Source organism: Pezoporus flaviventris, unplaced genomic scaffold (genome assembly GCF_033815535.1).
Source record: "Pezoporus flaviventris isolate CSIRO_AGI_PZ_B2104156 unplaced genomic scaffold, CSIRO_AGI_Pfla_v1 ptg000016l, whole genome shotgun sequence".
Lineage (NCBI taxonomy): Eukaryota > Metazoa > Chordata > Aves > Psittaciformes > Psittacidae > Pezoporus > Pezoporus flaviventris.
In genome coordinates this window covers 7,563,679-7,585,998 of record NW_026892564.1, presented here as the reverse complement: position 1 = coordinate 7,585,998, position 22,320 = coordinate 7,563,679, and the positions used below count along the sequence as shown (strand labels likewise).

General features: G+C 39.1%; 1 protein-coding gene across 4 annotated transcripts in view; it reads left to right on the top strand.

Annotated features, from left to right (window-relative positions):
• The window catches only part of ACSS3 (acyl-CoA synthetase short chain family member 3), a 177,698-nt gene that overhangs the window by 61,301 nt on the left and 94,077 nt on the right, over positions 1–22,320 (top strand). For all 4 annotated transcript variants that reach the window (XR_009743624.1, XM_061454688.1, XM_061454687.1 and 1 more), the window contains 2 exons: positions 9,061–9,156; positions 11,910–11,973. Coding sequence is in view for 3 of the 4 variants with exons in the window: in XM_061454688.1 (XP_061310672.1) it covers positions 9,061–9,156; positions 11,910–11,973 (160 nt within the window). In the remaining variant the exon portion in view is untranslated. The remainder of the gene's footprint in view (positions 1–9,060; positions 9,157–11,909; positions 11,974–22,320) is intronic.

Sequence of the window (22,320 nt, the reverse complement as noted above, 5' to 3'; positions counted from 1 at the left end):
ACTGTCGTGGTTCCCTGTTGGCAAGTCAGCCACGCAGTCTCTCTCTCCACCCCTATCCCCAACCCATGTTGCCACATGGCAGGCAGGATCAGATTCAGACAAAAACTAAACTGGCTGATCTAAATCAATTCAATCCAACTCAATGTAAAAACTAGGGAAGAAGGAACATGGGAATGTCCATCCAAGGTGTTGAAGAATAATGAGGCTTCACAATTACCTTCACTGATGTTCATTTAAATTAGCTTAAGTCAACTGCGCAGTGTCCGGTTATGCATTTTAATTACAAAATCATCCTTCTTCATATAATGGATAATGAAAATGAATATGGCTGTCACATTCTTGTCCCTTTTAGCTACTGCCTGTGCTGTCTTTCAGACAGTAAGCACACACTAAGGTGTCCGTAGTGTATGGCCCTGATGTTGATTGAGTGCTCTTGGTGCTACTGTACAATAAAGAATATAGAGAATAAGGAGAGCTTCAAGTGGAAGTGAATACTGAACAGCAAGAAGTCATAACCAGAAAAAAAGCAAATAAGCAGATTTTTGTGCAACACTCTGATCCTGTTGTACAAATACATCTGTACTGGAGAGTCTGTTTAATTAATGGATATTTCGGTTTTGTTTGTAACCCTTTAAAATATTGTTTGGTTCATTTCCTGTTTATATCACTTTTCTGTGTTTTCTGAGTCAAGATTCTACGTTACAGTTTCTGAGTAGAGAAAGTTAAGCAGTTAAGTAGAGATTTTTCAAGGCTCTGTGTAGAATTTAACCAAGTGAGAAAGGTCAAATTTAATTTTACTTGGAGGTGAAGAAGAGGTGAAAACCACTTGTTTTTCCATGAGGCTTACAGGTAATTTGTAGGGGTTTTACACTCTGTTCTATAGAGAGATGTGTTTTGCAGCCATCCCATCAAGGTAATAAGTTGTTCTGATCTGCCAAATGAATGTAATCTCAATTGTAAGCAGCATGATGGACAAGGTGATGTTTCAGATGTGATAATCTCTCTAAATAATATTTGAGAAAGAATATCTTAACTTAAATTCTTTCCAGTTGGTTTACTTGCATATTCTCTACCTTAGCTTCACTTAAGTTTGTAAGAATCATAGAATCATAGAATAGTTGGGGTTGGAAAGGACCTTAAGATCACCTAGTTCCAACCCCCCTGCCACGGGCAGGGACAACTCACACTAAACCATATCACCCAAGGCTTTGTCCAACCTGGTCTTGAGCACTGCCAGGGATGGAGCATTCACAACCTCCCTGGGCAACACATTCCAGTGCCTCACCACCCTAACAGGAAAGAATTTCCTCCTTATATCCAATCTAAACTTCCCCTGTTTAAGTTTTAACCCGTTACCCCTTGTTCTGTCACTACAGTCCCTAATGAAGAGTACATCCTCAGCATCCCTATAGCCCCGCTTCAGATACTGGAAGGCTGCTATGAGGTCTCCACGCAGCCTTCTCTTCTCCAGGCTGAACAGCCCCAACTTTCTCAGCCTGTCTTCATACAGGAGGTGCTCCAGTCCCCTGATCATCCTCGTGGCCCTTCTCTGGACTTGTTCCGACAGTTCCATGTCCTTTTTATGTTGAGCATACCAGAACTGCACACAATACTCCAAGTGAGGTCTTACAAGAGCAGAGTAGAGGGGCAGGATCACCTCCTTTGACCTGCTGGTCACGCTCCTTTTGCTGCAGCCTAGGATACGGTTGGCTTTCTGGGCTGCGAGCGCACACTGAAGCCGGCTCATGCTCATTTTCTCATCAACCAACACCCCCAAGTCCTTCTCCGCAGGGCTGCTCTGAATCTCTTCTCTGCCCAACCTGTAGCTGTGCCTGGGATTGCTCTGAGTCAGGTGTAGGACCTTGCACATGGTTAAACTTCATGAGGTTGGCATCAGCCCACCTCACAAGTGTGTCAAGGTCCCTCTGGATGGCATTCCTTCCCTCCAGCCTATCAACCGAACCACACAGCTTGGTGTCATCGGCAAACTTGCTGAGGGCGCACTCAATCCCACTGTCCATATCAGCGACAAAGATGTTGAACAAGACCGGTCCCAACACCGATCCCTGAGGGAAAGCCAGTTCCTCTCGTACAGTGGGCACAAGGTCTTCATTCTCTCAGTCCCTGTATCTGCCTTCCACGACTTGGGTGGTGGTGTCAGAGCCTTTGCCAGTGAAGACTGAGGCAAAGAAGTCATTCAGAACCTCAGCCTTCTCCAAATCCAGGGTAGCCAGTTCTCCCGAGAGGTTCCTGAGGGGCCTACATTCTCCCTAGTCTGTTTTTTATTTGCTATGTACCTGTAGAATCCCTTCCTGTTATCTTTCACATCCCTAGCCAAGTTTAATTCTAACTGAGCCTTAGCTTTCCTAACCTGGTCCCCAGCTTCCCGGACAACATCCCTGTACTCTTCCCAGGCCACCTGTCCTTGCTTCCACTTATTATAAATCTCTTTTTTTATTTGAATTTTCCTCAGCAGCTCCTTATCCATCCAAGGAGGTCTCCTGGCCCTCCTGCTGCACTTCCTTCTAGTTGGGATGCAACACTCCTGAGCCTGTAGCAGGTGATCCTTGAATATCAACCAACAGTCTTGGGCCCCCCTGCCCTCTAGGGCTATATCCCATGGAACCTTACTAAGCTGGTTCCTGAAGAGGCCAAAGTCTGCTCTTTTGAAGTCCAGGGCAGTGAGCTTGCTGCACACTCTTCTCACTGTCCTGAGGATCTCAAATTCGACCATCAAGAAGTTGATAAACTGCTTGTAAAACAAATTCTTGAATAGAAATCTTTCAACTTGCAGACCTCACTTGAAATTTGATACTTCTTGTGGGTTTTGCAAAGATAAACCACTGCTACTTACCATATTTTGGCATTCTGTATGCTCCTGGTATTGTGTTGAAACTGCGTATGCTTAACTCACAAGAAGGTTAAGTTAAGAATGCAGTCAGGTGGAGGAAAAATAAATGATAATTGCCATCAGTGTTCAAAAATTTTTCTGCTGCATCTGTCATACTCAGAAATAAGGGGTGAAATGGTCTACCAAACAGTGCATGAGGTTTTGAATTTGCACTACTAGCCAGCAAAGCCTTTCACAGTTTAGGATAACAGATTGTCTTTAATTTAACCTAATTGTGTGTAATGTGTGCCTTGTATTTAATTTCACACTTGCTTTCTGACAGTTGGAAAAACTGAATCAGGGAATCCTTAAGAATTTACAGTTCTCCAGATTCTTTAGTCACTGTTGTTTTCTTGTGGCTTTGCCCACTTTTCTGTTACAGTTTGCTGCATTACCCTGCTAAATGTATTAGAATATCAGAATTTTGGTAAGTATAAGATGTCATTAAATTTTACTCCATTTGACAACAGACTTAAGCCAAAGGAAGAGAAAATAAATAAAATGGATGGGGAAATTAATGTTATAAATATGATAGAATTGAACAGTAATTTTCGCTAGACTTACTCTTGAAAGATAGTAAAAGTCATGACATATCGACATATGCTAACAATGTAGGTACAGTTGTACCATGGACTTTTATGGCAGTCTGCCAGCTGACAGCCCAGCATCATACATCACATTGCATTGGGATTACCCAAACTGTTCTCCTCTGTGCCTTCTGGTGTAGTGGATTATAGTGGCTGGTTGTCATCTCCTTATTTTAGTTTTGATGAATAATTAGCGTCAGGGTATTTGTAGTTAAATAGCCAGCACTAGCCAGGTGTACTTAGTGTTTCTAAGAAAGACATTAATACTGTATCATGTCTCATGTGCCACCCTGGAGCTTTGCAGAGTGGAGATCTCTTCCTTGGAAGAGATGAAGAAAACTTCATGACAAAATTATACAATGGATAATTTGGACTCCTTGCTGAAATCATGGCATGGCTGTACTGTACAGAGGCTAAAACAATTATCTGAAATTGTCTTCCAAGACGAGAAAGCATAAGACTAAATTGGTGCTTGAGCTACCAGCCTGCAGCATGACTGTCTGGACAGAATTTATCAGGGTTAACAGTTCTAAATCACAAGTTGTGAGTGAGGCCACCTACCGCTAGTGCAGTCAGAGACTTAGAAACCTGTTTGGGTTTTCACAGTGAAGAACTGCATGGGAAACTGACTTCTTTGCTGTGATATGCTGGAAGGTGAGGGAAATGAGGTCTGTATGAATACTTGGTGATCTGGGCACTGAATCTTCAGGACTCTCCCAGTACATATTATTTCTGTGATGTGTTACATTTGGTTTTATTATAAGGAATATATTAAAAGGAAGCAGTATTGTATGCTGTGATGCAGATTTTGAATGCTAGAATTTGTCTGGTACTGTAGTTTTCTGTTCCTGGATGCCCAGTAGCTGTTGCCAGACTGGAAAGCATGTTGATGTTATTTTATTGAACTTTTAATTTCACTTTTTCTGGCATAATTAAAATGACCACAGTGTGGAGGGAGCAAGTGCAAGGAGTCTTTTCAGAGCTGCATTCTTGTTCTGTGTGTGGATTTTCTGCCTAAGCTTTCTCCCTTCCATAGACCCTACTCCCCAGTTTATCAGTGCTGTCTTCTGCTGTAGTAACTTCTTCCATTCCCCTCAACCAGAATGACAGCTTTGCCAGGAGAATGGCTCAAAACAGCACTGCCATACTGAGAACTTAGTGTTATTAATGTGTATGTTAACATATGACAATTGCTCCTTTTAATTCTCTTTTTTCTGTCTCCTCCTATATAACAACTTCCCACCTCTTTTGCATGTTTCCGGTGTCTATCCACGCATCCTAAGAAATTCAAAGCAGACAGCCTTACATTACTCATTTAGTGCAACCCAAACTCAAATACTAATGCAGTGTATTTTCCCTAAGTACATCCTGCCAGAAAATAAAGTATTCCAGCAGCGTGACAGTCTATTATGTTGAGGAACATGAGACAGTCTAGAAACCATAATGTATCAGGAATGTAAGTGGCACAGGGCATTTTCCGTATTTAAATTCCTGGGTCATTTCAAAACTGTTTATTTTGATTGAACTTGACTGTTGACTGTGAATAAGCAAGACAATTTTGAGCACAGAACTTACTAGCTGTTGCTCTGCATCATTTGGTAGAGCACAGCTTCTGCAAGTTAGGCACATGGGTAGACGGAAGATTTCTGTTGAATAAAGTCAGGCAGTACTTGTTACTTGTAAGAGAGTGCACTTTTTTGCTACTGCATCAGCAGCATCTTCTCTGACATAAGAACTGCTTTCATGGCTCAAATGCAACAAAAATGCCTGTATTGGACTGTTAATTAGCTGTCCAATATATCTCAATAATGTCTCAATATCTTTAAAATAATATCTTTCACTTACATGTAGAGTAGGACAAAATGAAGAAGGTCACATCTTTGAATTTCAAGGGCTATTTCTCTACATCAGCCCTTATCCTGAAAGTAAAAATGCAGTGAGGGACTTGAGACACTCTAACAGCTATGATTTTAAAATGGCCTCTCATTAATTCTCTTTTCCAAGTCTCAGTGAAGTGCTTTTTGCTATTCTCAGATGTACATTCATTCCATTATAACTCAGAGCAGATGCTGAATGTAGCTACCAGACTAGTTACGAAACATTGCTCTTCTAGATAACTGTTTCATTGTCACATTAAGGTGTTATGCAGAAATTTGGTTTATGATCCAGTTGTCCCTGAAAAGCCTTCCATAGCCGGAGGGTGAGCTAAGTTACTAGCGTAGTGAGTGAAGGGTTAGCACCTAAATGCTTGACAGGAAGACAGATTTACTGTTCTGTTCCTTATATTAAAAACGTTAAAGTTTTTAAAGACTTCAGAATTAGGAATCTATCTAGACACTATGCATTAATTTCAATGAATCTATGACTATAAGCGAATGTCAGGTCAGGTATGTCCATTTGTGCATTCAGAAGCCTGCTGTAAGGGGTAGGTGGAATGCAATGTCCATTTGACAAGCATCTGCATACAGGTCCTGACTTGAATTTTAAAGAAATCAACCTTAATTGAAACCAAAGATTCTTAAGCAACTTTATTTATTGGAAATATATAAAAGGGCCAGACAGTACTTGTATTACACAAAACTGGTAAAGGATATTTCTCATCAGTGCTTATTTTTCTGTATTCTTCTGAACAGTGATTTCTTTTCAGCAGGATTTTGAATTGAATTCTACTTTCAAGTCAGACTGTTTTTTCTGCGATTTAAAAATCCTCTCCTACAAAGGGGTGCTGTTTCCTGATAGTTTTGAGAAATTGATATTTCAATCCAGGATCCTGTTGGGAAGATACACTAGATTTCCCAAGACATGTACAGCACAAAGATTCCTGTCATCCTTTGACAGTACTCCTTTGTGCTTCTGCATTGTATGGGAATCTTTATCATTCGGGAACTGTTAACTGAACACAAAGAGGAGATGCTTTTGGGATTCCCTCTCTGAATTAATATCTGGTCAATTACAGAATTTTTTTTTTTTTTCATGAGTCTAAGAAATCTTATTGACCCATGGGAACTGAATGTACAGCTTGGAGATTAGAGCACTGGGTAAATATGAAAATAATATATCCACTGGTAATTGAGAAGATAATAGAAGAAATAGCAATTAGAGAGCTATTCACAAAGTTTTAGAACTTGTGGTTCTTGTTTAGAATAAGCAGATTTTCATTCAGTCTTATTCACAGTTATCCAAAAAGCAGGGGCAAATACAGACAAATTAGTATGATGAAGTTTCCTTTCTAGTTTTTGTTGTTTTCGTTAGCTGTGTATCAGAGAGGCAAACAATCAAAACTAATTTTCAGATATTTCATTTCTCTCTTTTCCCTCAGGGTTTTTCAGTTGAGCACTCTTGATTAGAAATATTTGTCAATTCCCAGTTCTTGCAGATCTCATGGGTGCATCAGGTTAACAGTGACGCTTTGTTCCCTGCTTCTTGGTAGCAAACCTAATCACTGTGTTTTAGTGATAGGAGAACACCTTTCTCACCTCATCTGTTAGATGATATTTAGCTCTTGCCCTGCGATATGTAAAGTAAGACATACTCTGGGCTACCACTTCTCCTCCTAACACAGTCAAAAAAAGAAAGTGTCCCCTCCACTGTCTTTTCCAATTCACCATTCTCTAAGAAAAAAAACATTTTTCATTATGTTCTGGGGAGAAGTGAGAAAAAGTCTTCAGTACATACACTGTGCAGAAAATAAAGCTTCCAAACTGTTGAGTAATTTTCAAGTTTCTTTTCCTGCAACTTTCAGTGTGATCAGAGATGGGACATGTTAGATCATTTTGATATTGTGTCACCACTGTAATTGTAGCTTGGGTGTTCTGCTTGTTGGAATAGAAGATCAGGATCTGTGATTTGTGTGGGAAATGTGCATCATGTAAAGGAAGGAACAGAGAAAGATGGAGAAACAAGTAAGCAAACCTTTTAGCTTGTCTTTATTAGAATTGAGGCTTGATAATTATCATTCTGTGTCCCACAGCTGGTGTTAGGCCCTAGCTTAAATATGCTGTTAATGCTAATTTTCAGCTATTCATTAACACCTAATGTAAAACCACCACAAGTTTCTGTAATTTTCATCTTGTTCCTGCTTTTTTTAGCACTTGAACAGTCATTTAACAACACCTGAAGTGGCAGACATATGCTGTGGAAGCTCAGAAAATTCACAGCAACAACAACTGTAATTTCCTAATGCAAGAGAACTGAAAACAGTTCTGACCATACTTATCAGATATAAATATAGAGCTGAAGACAAACCCACTTTGTTGTGGTGATACTTGAGGGTGGTGTAGACTATGAATTCCAGGCCAAGTAACCCGAGAGTTGGGACATCCCCAGAATGATAAAGCCACATTTTTAAAGTAATGGTATCATACTGTGTTCCTGCTAGTATTTGCAACCACCTACACTTTGCTTTCTATGGCTCAGACTTACAGCAGCATTAAAAGTAATTTCTATAGATTTTTTTTTCTTAGAGAAAAAGAGGAATATCAACTCATTTGGTTGGTTGGTGTTTTTTTTCAAATTTAGGCTCTGTTACGTGACTTGATAGTTTTTATTCCTTTTCTATAATAGCAACTCTTGCAGTATAAAAATATTGTATGAAACTGAGTTTTCTTTAAAAAAAGAGGAAGGTGAGGAGGAAGGAATTTCTAGCTGCCTAATTGTGAGGGTAATTAGGAAGGCAAAGACATTCCAGGGGATATTTGTGCAGTCTCATTTGGAAACTTTGAATGAGGTATTTTATATTGGTGCTTCAGACGGGATTTCAGACCTGCCTTCCATTCAGGGTGTCCTGGGTTCAGCAGTAGCAGTCATTTTTTCTTCTTCTTAGTAGCTGGTGCAGTGATGTGCTGTGTTTTTGACTTTTGGCCTGGGAACAGCGCTGATAACACCGATGGTTTTAGTTACTGCTCAAATGTTTAGACTGACCAAGGACTTTCTGAGCCTCATGCTCTGCCAGGGAGGAGGGGAAGCTGGGAGGAAGCAGAGACAGGACACCTGACCCAAACTGACCAAAGAGGTATTCCATACCACATCATGTCATGCCCAGGAGGTAACTGGGAGTTACCTGGAAGGTCTGGCTCACTGTTCGATGGGCCTGCGTATTGATGGGTGGTATTGTATTCACTTCCCTTGTTATTTCCCTTACCATTATTATTTTTGGTAGTAGCAGTAGCGATTTGTGTTATACCTTAGTTACTGGGCTGTTCTTATCTCAACCTGTGGGAGTTACATTCTTTCGATTCTCCTCCCCATTGCTCCAGGACCAGGGGTAGAGGAAGAAAGCGGGGGAGTGAGCGAGAGGACTGCGTGGTTCTGATTTACAGCCTGGGCTTAAACTACGACACTGAACTATTTCTATATGGGCTGAAAAATGTTCCATTTTGAGGAATGCAAATTTCTGCGATGGACTTATATTCATTAGATGATACGTAAAATCTCTTGAATTCTGAAACTTCCATTATTTGTCTGAGATTTTTTTTTTAATCTATTATTTTGATGTGCTGAGCTAGAAGGCAAAACTTAGAACCAATAAACACTTAATGACACTAAGAACAAACTTAACTAACAATACCTATGTTCTCTTAACAGAATCTGGTTCTGCAATTACTGCTTCCTGTATTGGTTTAGGGAACTCTACAACACCTCCACCCGGACAGGCAGGAAAACCAGTGCCAGGATACAATGGTAAGACTGTGCTAAACTTGCTAGTAGGAAAGGATATTACTTATATTCCTAAGTGAATTCTCTTTAATTTTCATACCTTTTAAAGAAAGCAAGTTAGAGTCTTATTAACACATTTTCTTCCTTCCTTTAATAGGAAGCTCTGCTCTTTTGTGTGTTGTGGAATGCGATTGTGAAGAAGAAATTCAGAGTTTAGAGCAACCTGGTCTCGCAGGAGGTGTCCCTGCCCATGGCAGGGGGTGGGAACTAGATGATCTTAAATTCCTTTCCAACCTGAACCATTCTATGATTTTCTTTTGGCTGTACAATTTTATATGAGAATTATTCTGAAAAGCATTAAGAAAATTCTCACTGAGGTCTGTCTCCTCCACAAAGAAGTCTTAGTGAGCTAGTAAGCAGCTTGTCAAGGTTATAAATCTCTATGTGAACTCATCTCATAGTTTTTCAAGAAAATCAAACTCAGTTTTCTGCTTTTTTTTTGTACAGGTACATATAATGCAGAGTTCATATTTACTAGAGTTTTAAGTACATTATTTTTCAGTACTTGTGGATCATTTTTATTTCCAGGTGGGAGATATGCTAGGCTATGGACAAACGTTAAAAAGATGACCTCTCATTGTCTGGAAGGTATTTGCATGCAGAGGGTTCAGCTACAGGATTAAGAATTGAAAAATATTTTCATACCTAGGATCCCTGTTTTTTAACACAGTTTTCAATAATTATTTGATGTCCAAAAAATAATTACATTAGAAATCAAACCATCTTCAGGAAAAGTCCTCACATCGTTGAGCAGAAAGAGCTAAATTGTGGTTTTTTCCTAATGCGTGCAAGTGAATGTGAACATTACAGAAAATACTAATTTTCAGCACCTCTGGGTTCTGGCATTTATAGTTATGGTATAGCTTAAAAACAACATTAAAAACCCACAGCCATCAAGTTTGTCCACAGCTGTAATAAATAGGGAAGAGTAGAAGAATGTAATTGCATTGCATGTGCTATCAGATGATAGGCCTAGAAAAAAGTATGAATAGCAAGAATATAAGCATTTCCTACAAATTCTTTTGAACATTGGGCCTAGTAGTGAAGAATTTCTTTAAATAGAATGAAGGAAATGCCTTTAGCATGCCCTAAAACTGAAACATGAAAATAGCACTAAAATTCGTTAAAGCTTTATGAAAAACTTTACTTCTTTCAGGCCACTTATGTCCTCCTGTAATGCAGCCATTTATAAAGCAGTGGATCAGTATTGGCGGCTTTCTTGCTGTCATCCACTTCTGTTTTGATATTGTTTTGCTGCTGCTACTATGTTAATTGCAAGAGATCCTCACGCCCTTTAGAAACTAGATTGTGTATTTTTAGATTGTACATGCAACTGTTAATGATTTTGGACATCGCTAAATTATGTTGTATTTATGCTGCGATATGAATGGGAAGTTACAAAATCTTTTTCTTTTCTTTCTCCTTTTTTTTTAATCACAGCCAAATTCTTTCCTGCTACAGTATTGCTAGAATAAACTGATTTCCTTGCTAAGTTTTTAGAATATGAAGAATAAAAGCCGTATTTAGCTATGATACCAAAGTGCAGTGGCAGAAATTCCATTTAAAAGTGAGTCAAGATAGCGTACTGATTTCTAGCTTTGTTGTCTTAAATCAGACATTATATTGTACTTTATTTTTGATCTACTTGATGCCTTACCAGATAATTTAATCGCATTGTTTTCAAACTGAGGCAACAGCACATTTTGAAGAATTAAGTCAGTTCTTCAGTAATTCAGGGGTGAGCAGTAGATCTCCCTTCCCCAAATTTTTGTATATTGAAATACACTACTTGCAAGACGGACAGTAAATGTATGATTATTTGTAGTAGTTTAGATCCAGCTGAACATTGCTTTCTTTGCTTGGGCAGGTTTCAAAAATTATGATTTTAAATCAATGTCTGTTGAGTCTGACAAAACTTTCTCTCCATTTTTCCATGGTTTAGTCATTTCACTTTATTTAATTCCATTTACCAAGTTGCTATCTGTTGTTCCTTTCTTATACCTGCACCTTCAGATGGAATGGTTGTAGTAGATTTCCCAGATGACTGCAGGGAAGAGGCAGTTTCACGTGGTTTTCCTCAGAAACCTCAGTACCAGGGTACAATGCTTCCACTGAAAGTGATGGGCCAGTGTCACCCAGGGAAAGGGCTTTCATTGGAAGGTCTGGATTCTTTGTTGTACTCTGGCATTACCCCGCTGTGCAGCTCTGGGAGGTTCATGAGCTACTTTATCTTTGTGCTAGATTAGAATAAGCCATGTCAGCTGGGGAGCATTTTTCTGTGTCTCTAGACATATTACTGCTAATGGTATTTCTCATATTAACTGGGTTAGCCTCCAGTAATCTTAGTTGTTGTTTCCCACTCATGTTACCTGCACGTTTTTTTCCTGTATTGTCATGTATCTTAATGGTCCTTTGCTATTTGGAAGTTTAAATTTTCCACTATGAAGGTGTCATCTGATTTTCAGTTCTCAGTTTTTCCCTTTTGGGTCTTTGTGCTATTTCTGCTCCCAAAGTGCAGTATTATTTAAGACTTTTTGTACTTAAGGCTCAGTGTTAATAAGGTTAAAAGATTATCCAGTTGGCATTCCCAAATTACTTAATTCCTTTTGTTGCTTGGTGTATTGCTGTTCTGAAGCGTGACATAATGAAGAAAGACACTGTCCTCCACCTAAAAATACACTAATCAGGAGTTCTTTTCCTATATTTCTTTTTTACAGTGATGATTCTAGATGAAAATAAGGAACCAGTGAAGGCAAAGACTTTAGGAAATATTGTGGTAAAGTAAGCAAGCTAAGTATCTTACTGTTAAGAGAATCTTCCTACATGGGTTGTCTTTTGACTGAAGTTTTTATGTATAACACAGTAGTTGAAGTAATGAGAATTGAAAAGTATGGCTGTCTCTGATACTGATATCAAACTGCTAGAACTTTTAATGTCCATTAATACTGAAAGATTGAAAATCACAGATGAAATTGTATGAGTGAATGAGTGTCCGTTGCTGGTTTGGTTCTTTTGTTAGACAGCAGAGTTTACCATTTTCTTAATTACCATCTGTTGGCACAGGATGAGGTCTTTCTGTTGTGATGTGTGAGCAAGATACTGAAGTATTCTCTTCACTACTTTATCTTTCAGTTTAGTGAAACACTACAGCGGGGCAGATTGACATGCTTTGATTTATGGGTGTGATGCTGCCTCCTCTTTCACTATCTTTGAATCCCAATTGGTGTATAATCTTAGAGGGAGAATGTGTGTTGTCTCTGCCTGTGCTTTGCATGAAACGCACAGTGTTCAGTTAGGGTAGTACTTGGACAAAATACATACAGGAAAAGACTCCAGCAAAGAAAAAAAAAAGAAAAAAACTTCAGCTTTGCATCATGTGGGTGATTTTTAGTACCACTGACCAGATTCCTGCAAGATGAGTCCCATAAGCTTTAAAATTATTTTCAAAGTAAGTTTTTCTTAGATAAAGAGGCCTCTGTTTAGATAACATCAGTTGCCTCTGCAGCCTCACTGTTGGCAGAACATTTCCTTAGTTAGGTAAAGACTGATAGACTACTGCTTGCCACAGTACGTGCCAACCCTGTGTTCTGGGTGTTTCATAGGGTTTTAGGCAAATGGTATTTTCCTCAGACAGATACCTGCTTTGTGATTAACACGCTAGCTGTAGCCACCTCCATCTTCAGTCACAGAATTTCAGTTATGAACACTTCCAAACTGCCAGCAATTACAGGACCTGAAAGAAATGCATTCATCCACTTTTGTGGTAAAATCTGGGAGAGTTTTGGTAGCTCAATCTTTGCTGCTTTTTAGATGAATGAAAGAAAATATCAAGATTAGCATTAACCTTCAGTGAATTGAAACTCTGCCAAAAGCCAAAAGATTGGGACAGATGTAGCGATTTTGATGAGCTGTTAGAGAATTTGGCTGAGGACTGAGGCTGTGGCCACATGAACTGGCCATAAAAGCTCCAGACACTGGACCTTGCTGCAGGCGTGTGGGCTGGCTGGCCTCATAGTGCTTGCTTGGGAGTCGGAATTACCAAAGTGTGGAGGTTTTTTTTGCTCAGCTGTATTAGTGGTCTAATGTAACTAGGCCACTGTGGAGACCGAGGAGGTATCACATGAAGTTATTGTACTGTTTGACACAGATGAGTGCTTTCAGGATGAAGTTTATACCCTACCTAATTTTCAGCACCTTAGGTCTAAGCCACCAGGGCACACAACCATGTGTTTAAATGCACACACAATCTTCCCTGGATCAGCAGACTCATATTTAGACATAGTTGTCGTGTGACACATGTAAGATTGTGCATTCATTCCATTGCTGAGTCTGAGTAATGAAAATTGCTCCAGCCTTTAATAAAGAGTGTGGTTTGCGTGTCAGTAACCCTGGACGGAGTGAAGGGCCATCTTTCAAAGCTCTCTCATGCCTGATACCTGATAAAACTTAGGCTTGTAATCAATGAAGAGAGAGAAAGGTACTTTGTAAGAAAATTGATCGCAGCTTTCAGCCATTCAGCTGGGATCAAATTAGCAGCCTTACAGATGGGCTCATGTCTCTCCAGTGACTGCAAAGGTGACATGGTTAGCTTAGGGTAGGTACCTTTTGGTTGTCTGCCAAAAGACAAGTGAAGTGGACTCCATCCTTAGCAACTCTGCCAAACTGGCTGAATTACATCTACTAAGGGGTACTGTCAGTAGATGTGTGCATATGTTTGAGTCATTACTGTCATTTCAATGAGAAAATGAGCATGAGCCGGCTTCAGTGTGCGCTCACAGCCCAGAAAGCCAACCGTATCCTGGGCTGCATCAAAAGGAGCGTGACCAGCAGGTCAAAGGAGGAGATCCTGCCCCTCTAGTCTCATGAGACCTCACCTGGAATATTGTGTGCAGTTCTGGTGTTCTCAACATAAGATGGGCATGAAGCTGTTGGAGCAAGTCCAGAGGAGGGCCACAACAATGATCAGAGGCTGGAGCACCTCCTGTATGAAGACAGGCTGAGAAAGTTGTGGCTGTTCAGCCTGGAGAAGAGAAGGCTGCGGGGAGACCTCGTAGCAGCCTTCCAGTATCTGAAGGGCGCCTACAAGGATGCTGGGGAGGGACTCTTCATCAGGGTCTGTAGCGATAGGACATTGTGTAAATGGTTCAAACTTAAACCCATTTAAATCTGAACTTTTAAGGAGGAGTTCAGGTCAGATATAAGGAAGAAGTTCTTTACTGTGAGGGTGGTGAGGCACTGGAACAGGTTGTCCAAGCAGGTTGTGAATGTTTCATCCCTGGCAATGTTCAAGGTCAGGTTGGACAGGGCTTAGAGCAACCTGATCTAGCGGGAGGTGTCCCTGCCCGTGGCTGGGGAGTTGGAACTAGATGATCTCAAGATCCTTTCCAACCTGAACCATTCTATAATTCTATGACTCTATGATTAAGTGCCTGTCAGGAGCACTTACTATATTAGATGGCCCTGTTTGCTGTTATTGTCAAACTCTTAAGGCCAGAATTTATCTTCCCTAATGTGGCTCAACATTTAGGCATTTATCTTAAGTGATTACAAGTGTGTTTATCTATTGATTTTATTGCTGGTTTTGTTTTGGTTTTGTTTAACTTGTCCCTCATGACTTTTGCTGCAGTTGAATAAATTGTCAGGGGTAAAAGGGGAATTCTTGTTTTGTTTTGCTTTTTTGCATTGGATTATGCAAGAACGAGTAATGGCACAGGGACATTATTATTTTTATCATGTCCATATTTATTGCAATTGGGGGGGGGGGAAGTGGGGAAAGAAATTACATTGTAGCATTAGTCAATATGAAACCAATTCTAAGGTAACTGTCACCCTTCTTTCCCTTCCAGCCTTTTTTCTGACTTAATCTTTTGAGCCAATAGGTTCTTTTAAATTAATTCTCCATCTTAACATAATACAAACAAAAAAATCCCAAAACCACAAAGGGGAAACCAAACAAGCAAACAAATAAAAAAGCCAAAACCAAAAGGAAACAAAAACTCATGAGGTTTGGCTTGTGTGAATTGTTTCTAAATTTACTTGTTTTTTATCTTTTTTTTTTTGTGGAAAATCTTTGAACATGAAAGATTATGAAGATTTATTCCAAAGTGAAAATTACAGTAGGGATGACCTCCATTTCCCTTAGCAATGACTGGTCTGATTTAGTGACACAGTTTTGCATTGTTCTGACCTGCCTGTGATTAATACACACTTGAAAATGTGTGTGTGCCTGATGTAATTGTGATTAGCTGTGAGAATTTTCCAAGTTTTCTGTTCTTACAACGAACCTTAGCAAAGAGAAATCCCATTTAAGTTCCAGTGCAGTGGGAAGCTCTGTTTTCTCCTTGTACATTATAAAGACTGCAAACCCATAATGTTTATTTTCCAGTATCTGAAGGGGGCCTATAGGGATGCTGGGGATGGACTCTTCATTGGAGACTGTAGTGACAGGACAAAGGGTAACGGGTTAAAACTTAAAGAGGGGAAGTTTAGGTTGGATATAAGAAGGAAATTCTTTCCTGTTAGGGTGGTGAGGCACTGGAATAGGTTGCCCAGGGAGGTTGTGAATGCTTCATCCCTGGCAGTGTTCAAGGCTAGGTTGGACTTGGCCTTGGGTGATATGATTTAGCGTTAGCTGTCCCTGCCCACGGCAGGGGGGTTGGAACTAGGTGATTTTAAGGTCCTTTCCAACCCTAACGATTGTATGATTCTATGATTCTATGAAGCAGTTGTCAGAACTTTCTCATTAGCTAGCATTATTCTTTATATTCACCCACAATAGCAAGAGGACTAAATTTGCTTTATGCTCATTCTAACCAGAGAGTAATGGCTGCCAGTAAATTTCCAGCTAGACACTTCATCTAGTATATTTGTATAGTTAATTTTATGCATAATAATGGAGTTTTGCAGGATAAGTATTTACAAATTTGTTTTATCGATCTCCACAGAATCACATAAATATTTCTGCTTCATATTCAGAAAGAGATGAGACAATGTAGTACAATAGACAGCAATTCTGCAATGTTTTGGTTGTGTTGTTTAAATTGCATTTAAGAATAGTGACTGTGTGCGAGGCTCTGCAGACCATTAATATTGTGAGGTTTTTTTTTCATCAATTTGGGATTAGTGGGGAAGAGGGAGGAAAATTATAACGTTGAAATGATTCAAATGGCAACCCACCCCATTATATAGGGTAAAATAATGCAAAACTTCATGTACAATGCTGTAAGACTGTAAAGTATTGAAAAATAATATTTATTCATGAGGTTTATACAGAAAGGGTCATGACAAGTTTACAGGTTTTTATCATTTTAGATTTTAAGTTAACTGAATAGAAATAGGACTTTTAAAGCAAATACTATAAAGTTAGTATGCTTTAGTGGAAGAGATGTTCAGAAATAAGCAACTCATTCACAGTTTCATGGTTTGTGGTACTCTGCTCAATCTTTGTACAGTATTTAGAGAGCAAATAGATGTTCAACAAAAAGGATAGTCATTTAATATTTCTTATAATGCATTTTTGAAAAAAATCAGTATCTGTGTGGAAGTCTGAAGCAATCTGTAGCCAGGAATGTAATCAAGATGCATAACAGAAATGTTAAGCAAGAGAGCTTAAAGGGTAATACCTTGGTATCCCATTGAAGAAAGTAAAGAAAAATCTTGTAAGACTTAGTGGGTCAACATTTGGGCATTCTAATTTGGGATAAGCATATAAGAAAGGTCACAGCTCTCCTTTATGCTCTTCCTCTTCCCAGGAAGAAAAGTGGTTTCAGAGAGTGAAAACAAGGGGAGAATCCACCCAAAGCCAAAAGTGAGGGGTATATGGCCTTAGCTCAGAGGAAATGCAGATAGAAGCTACCTGAGATACCAAAATAGCCAGTGAAGATCTAATCTAGTCTCCGTAATTAATGTTGTCCATTTTTCTGTTTTGAAACTCTGTGACAACTCCAGGAAGGACATGTTGCAGACCATTCTGAGTGGCTTGGCCTCAGGGAAGATTGCTTGAGGGAGAAAAATGCTTGCAGAATCATGTGAAGCAAGTGTGTCATCTTGCATAGACCACTTGCAATACTTCTTTTTAGCAAAGGTCATACAGGTAGGAATAGTGAAAATTTGCTAGATTTATAAGATGAAGGACTGTACCCTAGAAGGCAGTGATTTTCAAAGGAACTTTTTATGTTACAGTGGATAAACCTCTGAACACCTAAGACCTGCAAATGAAAGCTGCTAGTGTAACTAAGCAGGCAATATGATTCCTTGTTATTCAGTAGGGACAACTGAAAAGAAACTATTATTACTGTGTGGATATGATGTTAGTAAAATCATTAATGCATTATGTTCAGTTCTTATGTCTGTATTTCAAAAGACTATTGATAAAGTGACTGGTTTTTAGAGAAAATGAGAGTGTCTACAGTGCTGGAAAGCTTGGCTTAAATTTACAGTGTAACTTGGGGAATGTAGCTTGTCCAAGATGAGTTAAGTAACTTCATCAAGGTCAGAAAATTCCCCCAGGAAAAGACATCTCTGAGAGATGTCTTGTTTAGTCTACCATAAAGAGATTGTAAGCTGAAGCTAGATATATTGTGATGAGAAATAAAACAGTTTTAACAGGGAAAGTTTTAAATCACTGGTACAAATTCTTTGGAATATGGTGCTTTTCTTTGACACCTTTAGGTCAAGCCTGGGTTTCTATTTTAACCAAAGGTTATGGGATTGAGGCAGGATTTAGTAGATGGCATTCTTTAGCCTGTGTTATATGGGAGGTCAGATCATGTGATCATGAAAAATCTGTGCGAAAGATCTCTCTCTGCTAGCCTTCCACATGTTTACTGGCTTTGTCTTTTTGCAAGCAAAACAGTGAGTAGGGCTTTCAGTGTGAGAGCAATCTGTGCAAAGATGAGTTTTCTAACAGATGTCTGGCTGAGCACATGTAAGTAGCATTTGAACTTTTTCCAGTGCTTTCACTAGATTTTGGTGGGTTTCTCGCTTCCCTACTAACTGTATTTTTTTTCCTGAAAAATTCACACTGAGACCGACTACTGTTGTCCCCTTTCAGCTAACTAAAGTAGTATTTCATGCAAACTGATGAGTGTTTGAGATCCCCTACTCTTACCTCTTCACCCTTTTTCCTGTGCTGTTGTTCCCGGTGTCTGAAAAAGCTTCTAGACTCCAGATGGCTTTCAAACTTGCAATCAAAAAAATGTTTTGAGTGATGTTTATGCACGGTGCTACATAAATGCTGAGTAATAATTACAGCTGTCAGTCAAGATGATTTAGCTCCCTTCACACGCGCAAACTCACTTAACAATGGTTTACACTTGCTTTGACTGGCTTTAATGAGCAGCTTGTGAGTACCAATGTCTACCATAAAATAACAGGGTGACTTTTCTGAAATTTAGACAAGGTAGCACCTCTAACAGCTTTTGACTTTCATTTGTACTTTCAGAAATCTGCTTTTCTGTGTAAATTATCTTTTGAGTGCTGTGTCTATAATTGCCAACCACAAATTGGAACAAATTCCAACCACAAGGAATCTTACACCATTTGGATGAGTGGCATCCTAAAAGGATGTGACACACAGAGTCAGATTTTCATGGACAAAGGTAAAGGTGGGCTGTTCTGTAAAAGGTCAGCCAGCATTGTATGAAAAATAAATGAACAGTGAAACTGCTAAAAAAAACAGATAATGGTTGTGATTTAAAACTGTCTAGCAGAAAACAGCTGCTGTGAAAGCACTTCAGAATGTTTTTATAATGCTGCCAAGCTCACCTAAGCTGTCTTAGTTTCTCCAATTTATAATGAAACTACCTTCTTATCTTTGTAAAATGGAACCAGAATAGGTCTTTGTAAAATGAACCCATATAATTTACATAATGAATTTACGCAGTTTACCTAGTTTTCCTAATGTTGTCCTAAATGCATTCAACCTTGAAATGAGAAATGGGCCTGGATTTTTATTCCTGTAGTTCTACAATCGTCATTTGAATTGCACTAGAGTGAATTGAGAATTGCGTCATTTGTACTGCTGCTCCTGTACTGGTAAAAAATAGGCATGATCAAGATCAAAATTTGGACCTATACATCTTTTTTGAGGTTTGAAATCCAAAGGTCAGCTTTTCCCAAGTTCACGTGTTTTGATTCACCTCAGAGTAGGTTTTTGGCTTAAACCTCAGCTTAGGTTTGAAACTTTCCTAGTGTTTGCTTGTTTAATGGGATGAGCTGACTGATTTAGAATTCTCAGTAGCCTGATCCAGAATAGCTGGTAATACATTCATATTTCAGAAAAAGATGGCAAGCTTATCTTGTATTTGTCTTTGTTGAAGCTCATGACTGTTCTTTACAGAAGGAAAAAGGAATGATGAGATAGAAGATGCTACTGTAGTTATGACCATATAAAATATTTATATAATACATATAAAACAAAACGCACGAGTAGTGTAAGGGAGGGCTTATCTTTGAACTGATAGCAGATGCAAAGGCTCAATACTGGCTGGTTTGTGGCTTGCCATGCAGGATGAGAGAAAGAAGTTAACAGACAGCCAGAGAAATACAGTATATGTCCCAAGGGGAAACCAATCAAAGCAGCTTCTTTTTGTATCATGGAAATGACAATGAAGGAGCCTACCTCCTCCTTGGTCTTCTGTGGTACTGTCACTTGTGAAAGGAAAGCAGGACCATCTCTGGGGCAATCCTATTTACTTATGCATACCAGACATTTTTTGGTCAATATATCCTCGTGGTAAAAATAACCCCAAAAGGCCTTGAATATCAACTCAGTGCTGGGACAAGGAGGCAACATTTTTTTAAATACAGGACTTTTGCAGGTGTTTTGTGTTGTGATTCCTAGGGAGAACAGACCCAAACCAAACATCTCAAAATGTTTGGGTTTTTTTTTGTGGCTTTTTTTTTTTTGTTTGTTTGTTTGGTGTTTTTTTTTTTTTAATGGAGGGATTGCCAAGCCCTTATTTATTATATTTGAGAAGTCATGGCAGTCTGGTGAAGTAAATTCTTTACTGTAAGGGTGGTGAGGCACTGGAACAGGTTGCCCAGAGAAGACGTGGATGTTCCATCCCTGGCAGTGTTCAAGGTCAGTTTGGAAGGGGCTTTCTGCAACCTGGTCTGGTGGGAGATGTCTCTGCCCATGGCAGGGAGTTGGAACTAAATGGCCTTTAAGAGTCCCTTCCAGCCCAAACCATTCTATGACTGAGGAAAGGCAGAGATGTTTGTTTTCAGGTTGCTGTTATTTTAAGACTATCTCATTTTCTCTCTTCTGTCTCTTTGCACATACTTATGATCCAGGTCTGCTTCCTATGGAATTCATGGGAGCATTCCCATTGACAGCAGTGGGATGGAGGTATTTTTGTCTCTGGGCATTTTAATTCTCATGTCCTGGCAAAATTCCAATACACATAATTATGTTTTGGCAAGCTGAATTCTACCTTTATTGATTTTACTAATTACTTGTGTTTGCACAGCACCTAGAAATTCTAGTCGGTAATGATGCTAAGAGCTTTACTGTCATGGAAGAATTTTATGTGCCTATTCCTCTGGAATTACTTTGCTTGAAAGATGGACACATGTAGGATGGCATTCAGTTTTTGCTTAGTAGATGGACTGGAAGCCTAACAGCAAGTAATATTTTACAGAAAGCCTTGGAAGCACATTGTCAGATTGTGTCTCTTATGCTGTGATTTGTGCGATATGATTTGTCACTGGCGATACCTGTGACAGCCAGTAGTTTAGCAGTCTGGTTTCCATAGCCTCACAAAATAAGCACTGTAGATGTACTTATCAGTGCAATTTTCCTTTAAAAAAAAAAACCAACCGCAAGAAAAACAGCACCCCCAGAAGAAAAGGCAAAAGCAAACAAGCAAACAAACCAACCCCACCAAACCCCCTCACCAGCAAACAGACAAAATAGGCACAAAACCAAACAATAACAAATGTTGGGAGCAGGGATTGCATTTTTGTGATGTCACACACTTCTGTGTTTAGATTTATAAACAATTACAGTAGCAGGAATGAAAATGCTTTTCTGATTTCAGCAGTAAAATTGTTCTTTCTATTTAATGAATAAGTGCAAACTACTGAGTAGAGCTGTGGAGAAATTAAGGACTTTGTCAATCTGAATTGTCCTTTCTCTCCCATCACAAGGATGTTTCAGACTGAAAGAAATTTAAAGTTCAAAACCTGCAATGGCTGAGGCTGTTATGAATTGCCATGCTATTAGCAACCAGGCAACAACCATAGTAACTTCCATTCTCTAGTGTTTCTTCTAGAATCTAAACAAGAGATTTTTCTTTTAAACTCCTATGTCCACAAACACCGGGATCAATATATTGTTGTTTTTTTTTTTTTCAAGTTAAATACCCTATAGATCATTTTTGTGTGTCACAAGGATGTTTACTAAGTTTGAAACGCTTAAAATAGGCCAGTGAATTCACTTCAGCTGGGCAGAAGCCAATCTGCCTTCGTGAAGCCTGGGTGACTACTTTGGAAGTGTCTTGGCATTTCTGGCCTTACCTCAACCATACTTTCAAGGAATGTGATTTATAGGATGTGTTGAGCCCGAAGCCTCAGAGAAAGTAATACTTATAGTAGATATTCTTTATGCTAATTGAGCTGAATTAAGTTCAAAAAAAACTGGGATTGTAAGAAAAACCATGGATTGAAATCATTACTACATGATATGGCCTTTTCGGTGTAGCTTGTACTATTTATACCATATTCAGTTAGAAAGAAATGTGTGTGTGTTGTGTATATATATATATATGTATATTTTATATCTCTATATAGATATATAAATATTCTTCTGGGGCCTGTAGTGTTAGAAATGTACATGTTACTGAGCTGGTAACACCTGTTCTTTTGACCTGAACACCATAGGAGACTAGTAATGATACCAGTGTTGCTATGCTGAAGAGGGGTGTTTCACTGCTAGAGGTGTTGCCGTCTTGCGTCACAAGGACACTATCACAGTAGAAAATAGAGTACTCCTGGCTAAAGATTTGCTGGTTAGGAATGCAGGCATATACTAGTAAAATCTGTATGAGGCATTTATGGGTTTATCGGTATAAAAATGCTTGCATGATTGTTCTCTCTGTTACTAGGTTAAGCTTCATAAAACTTGTG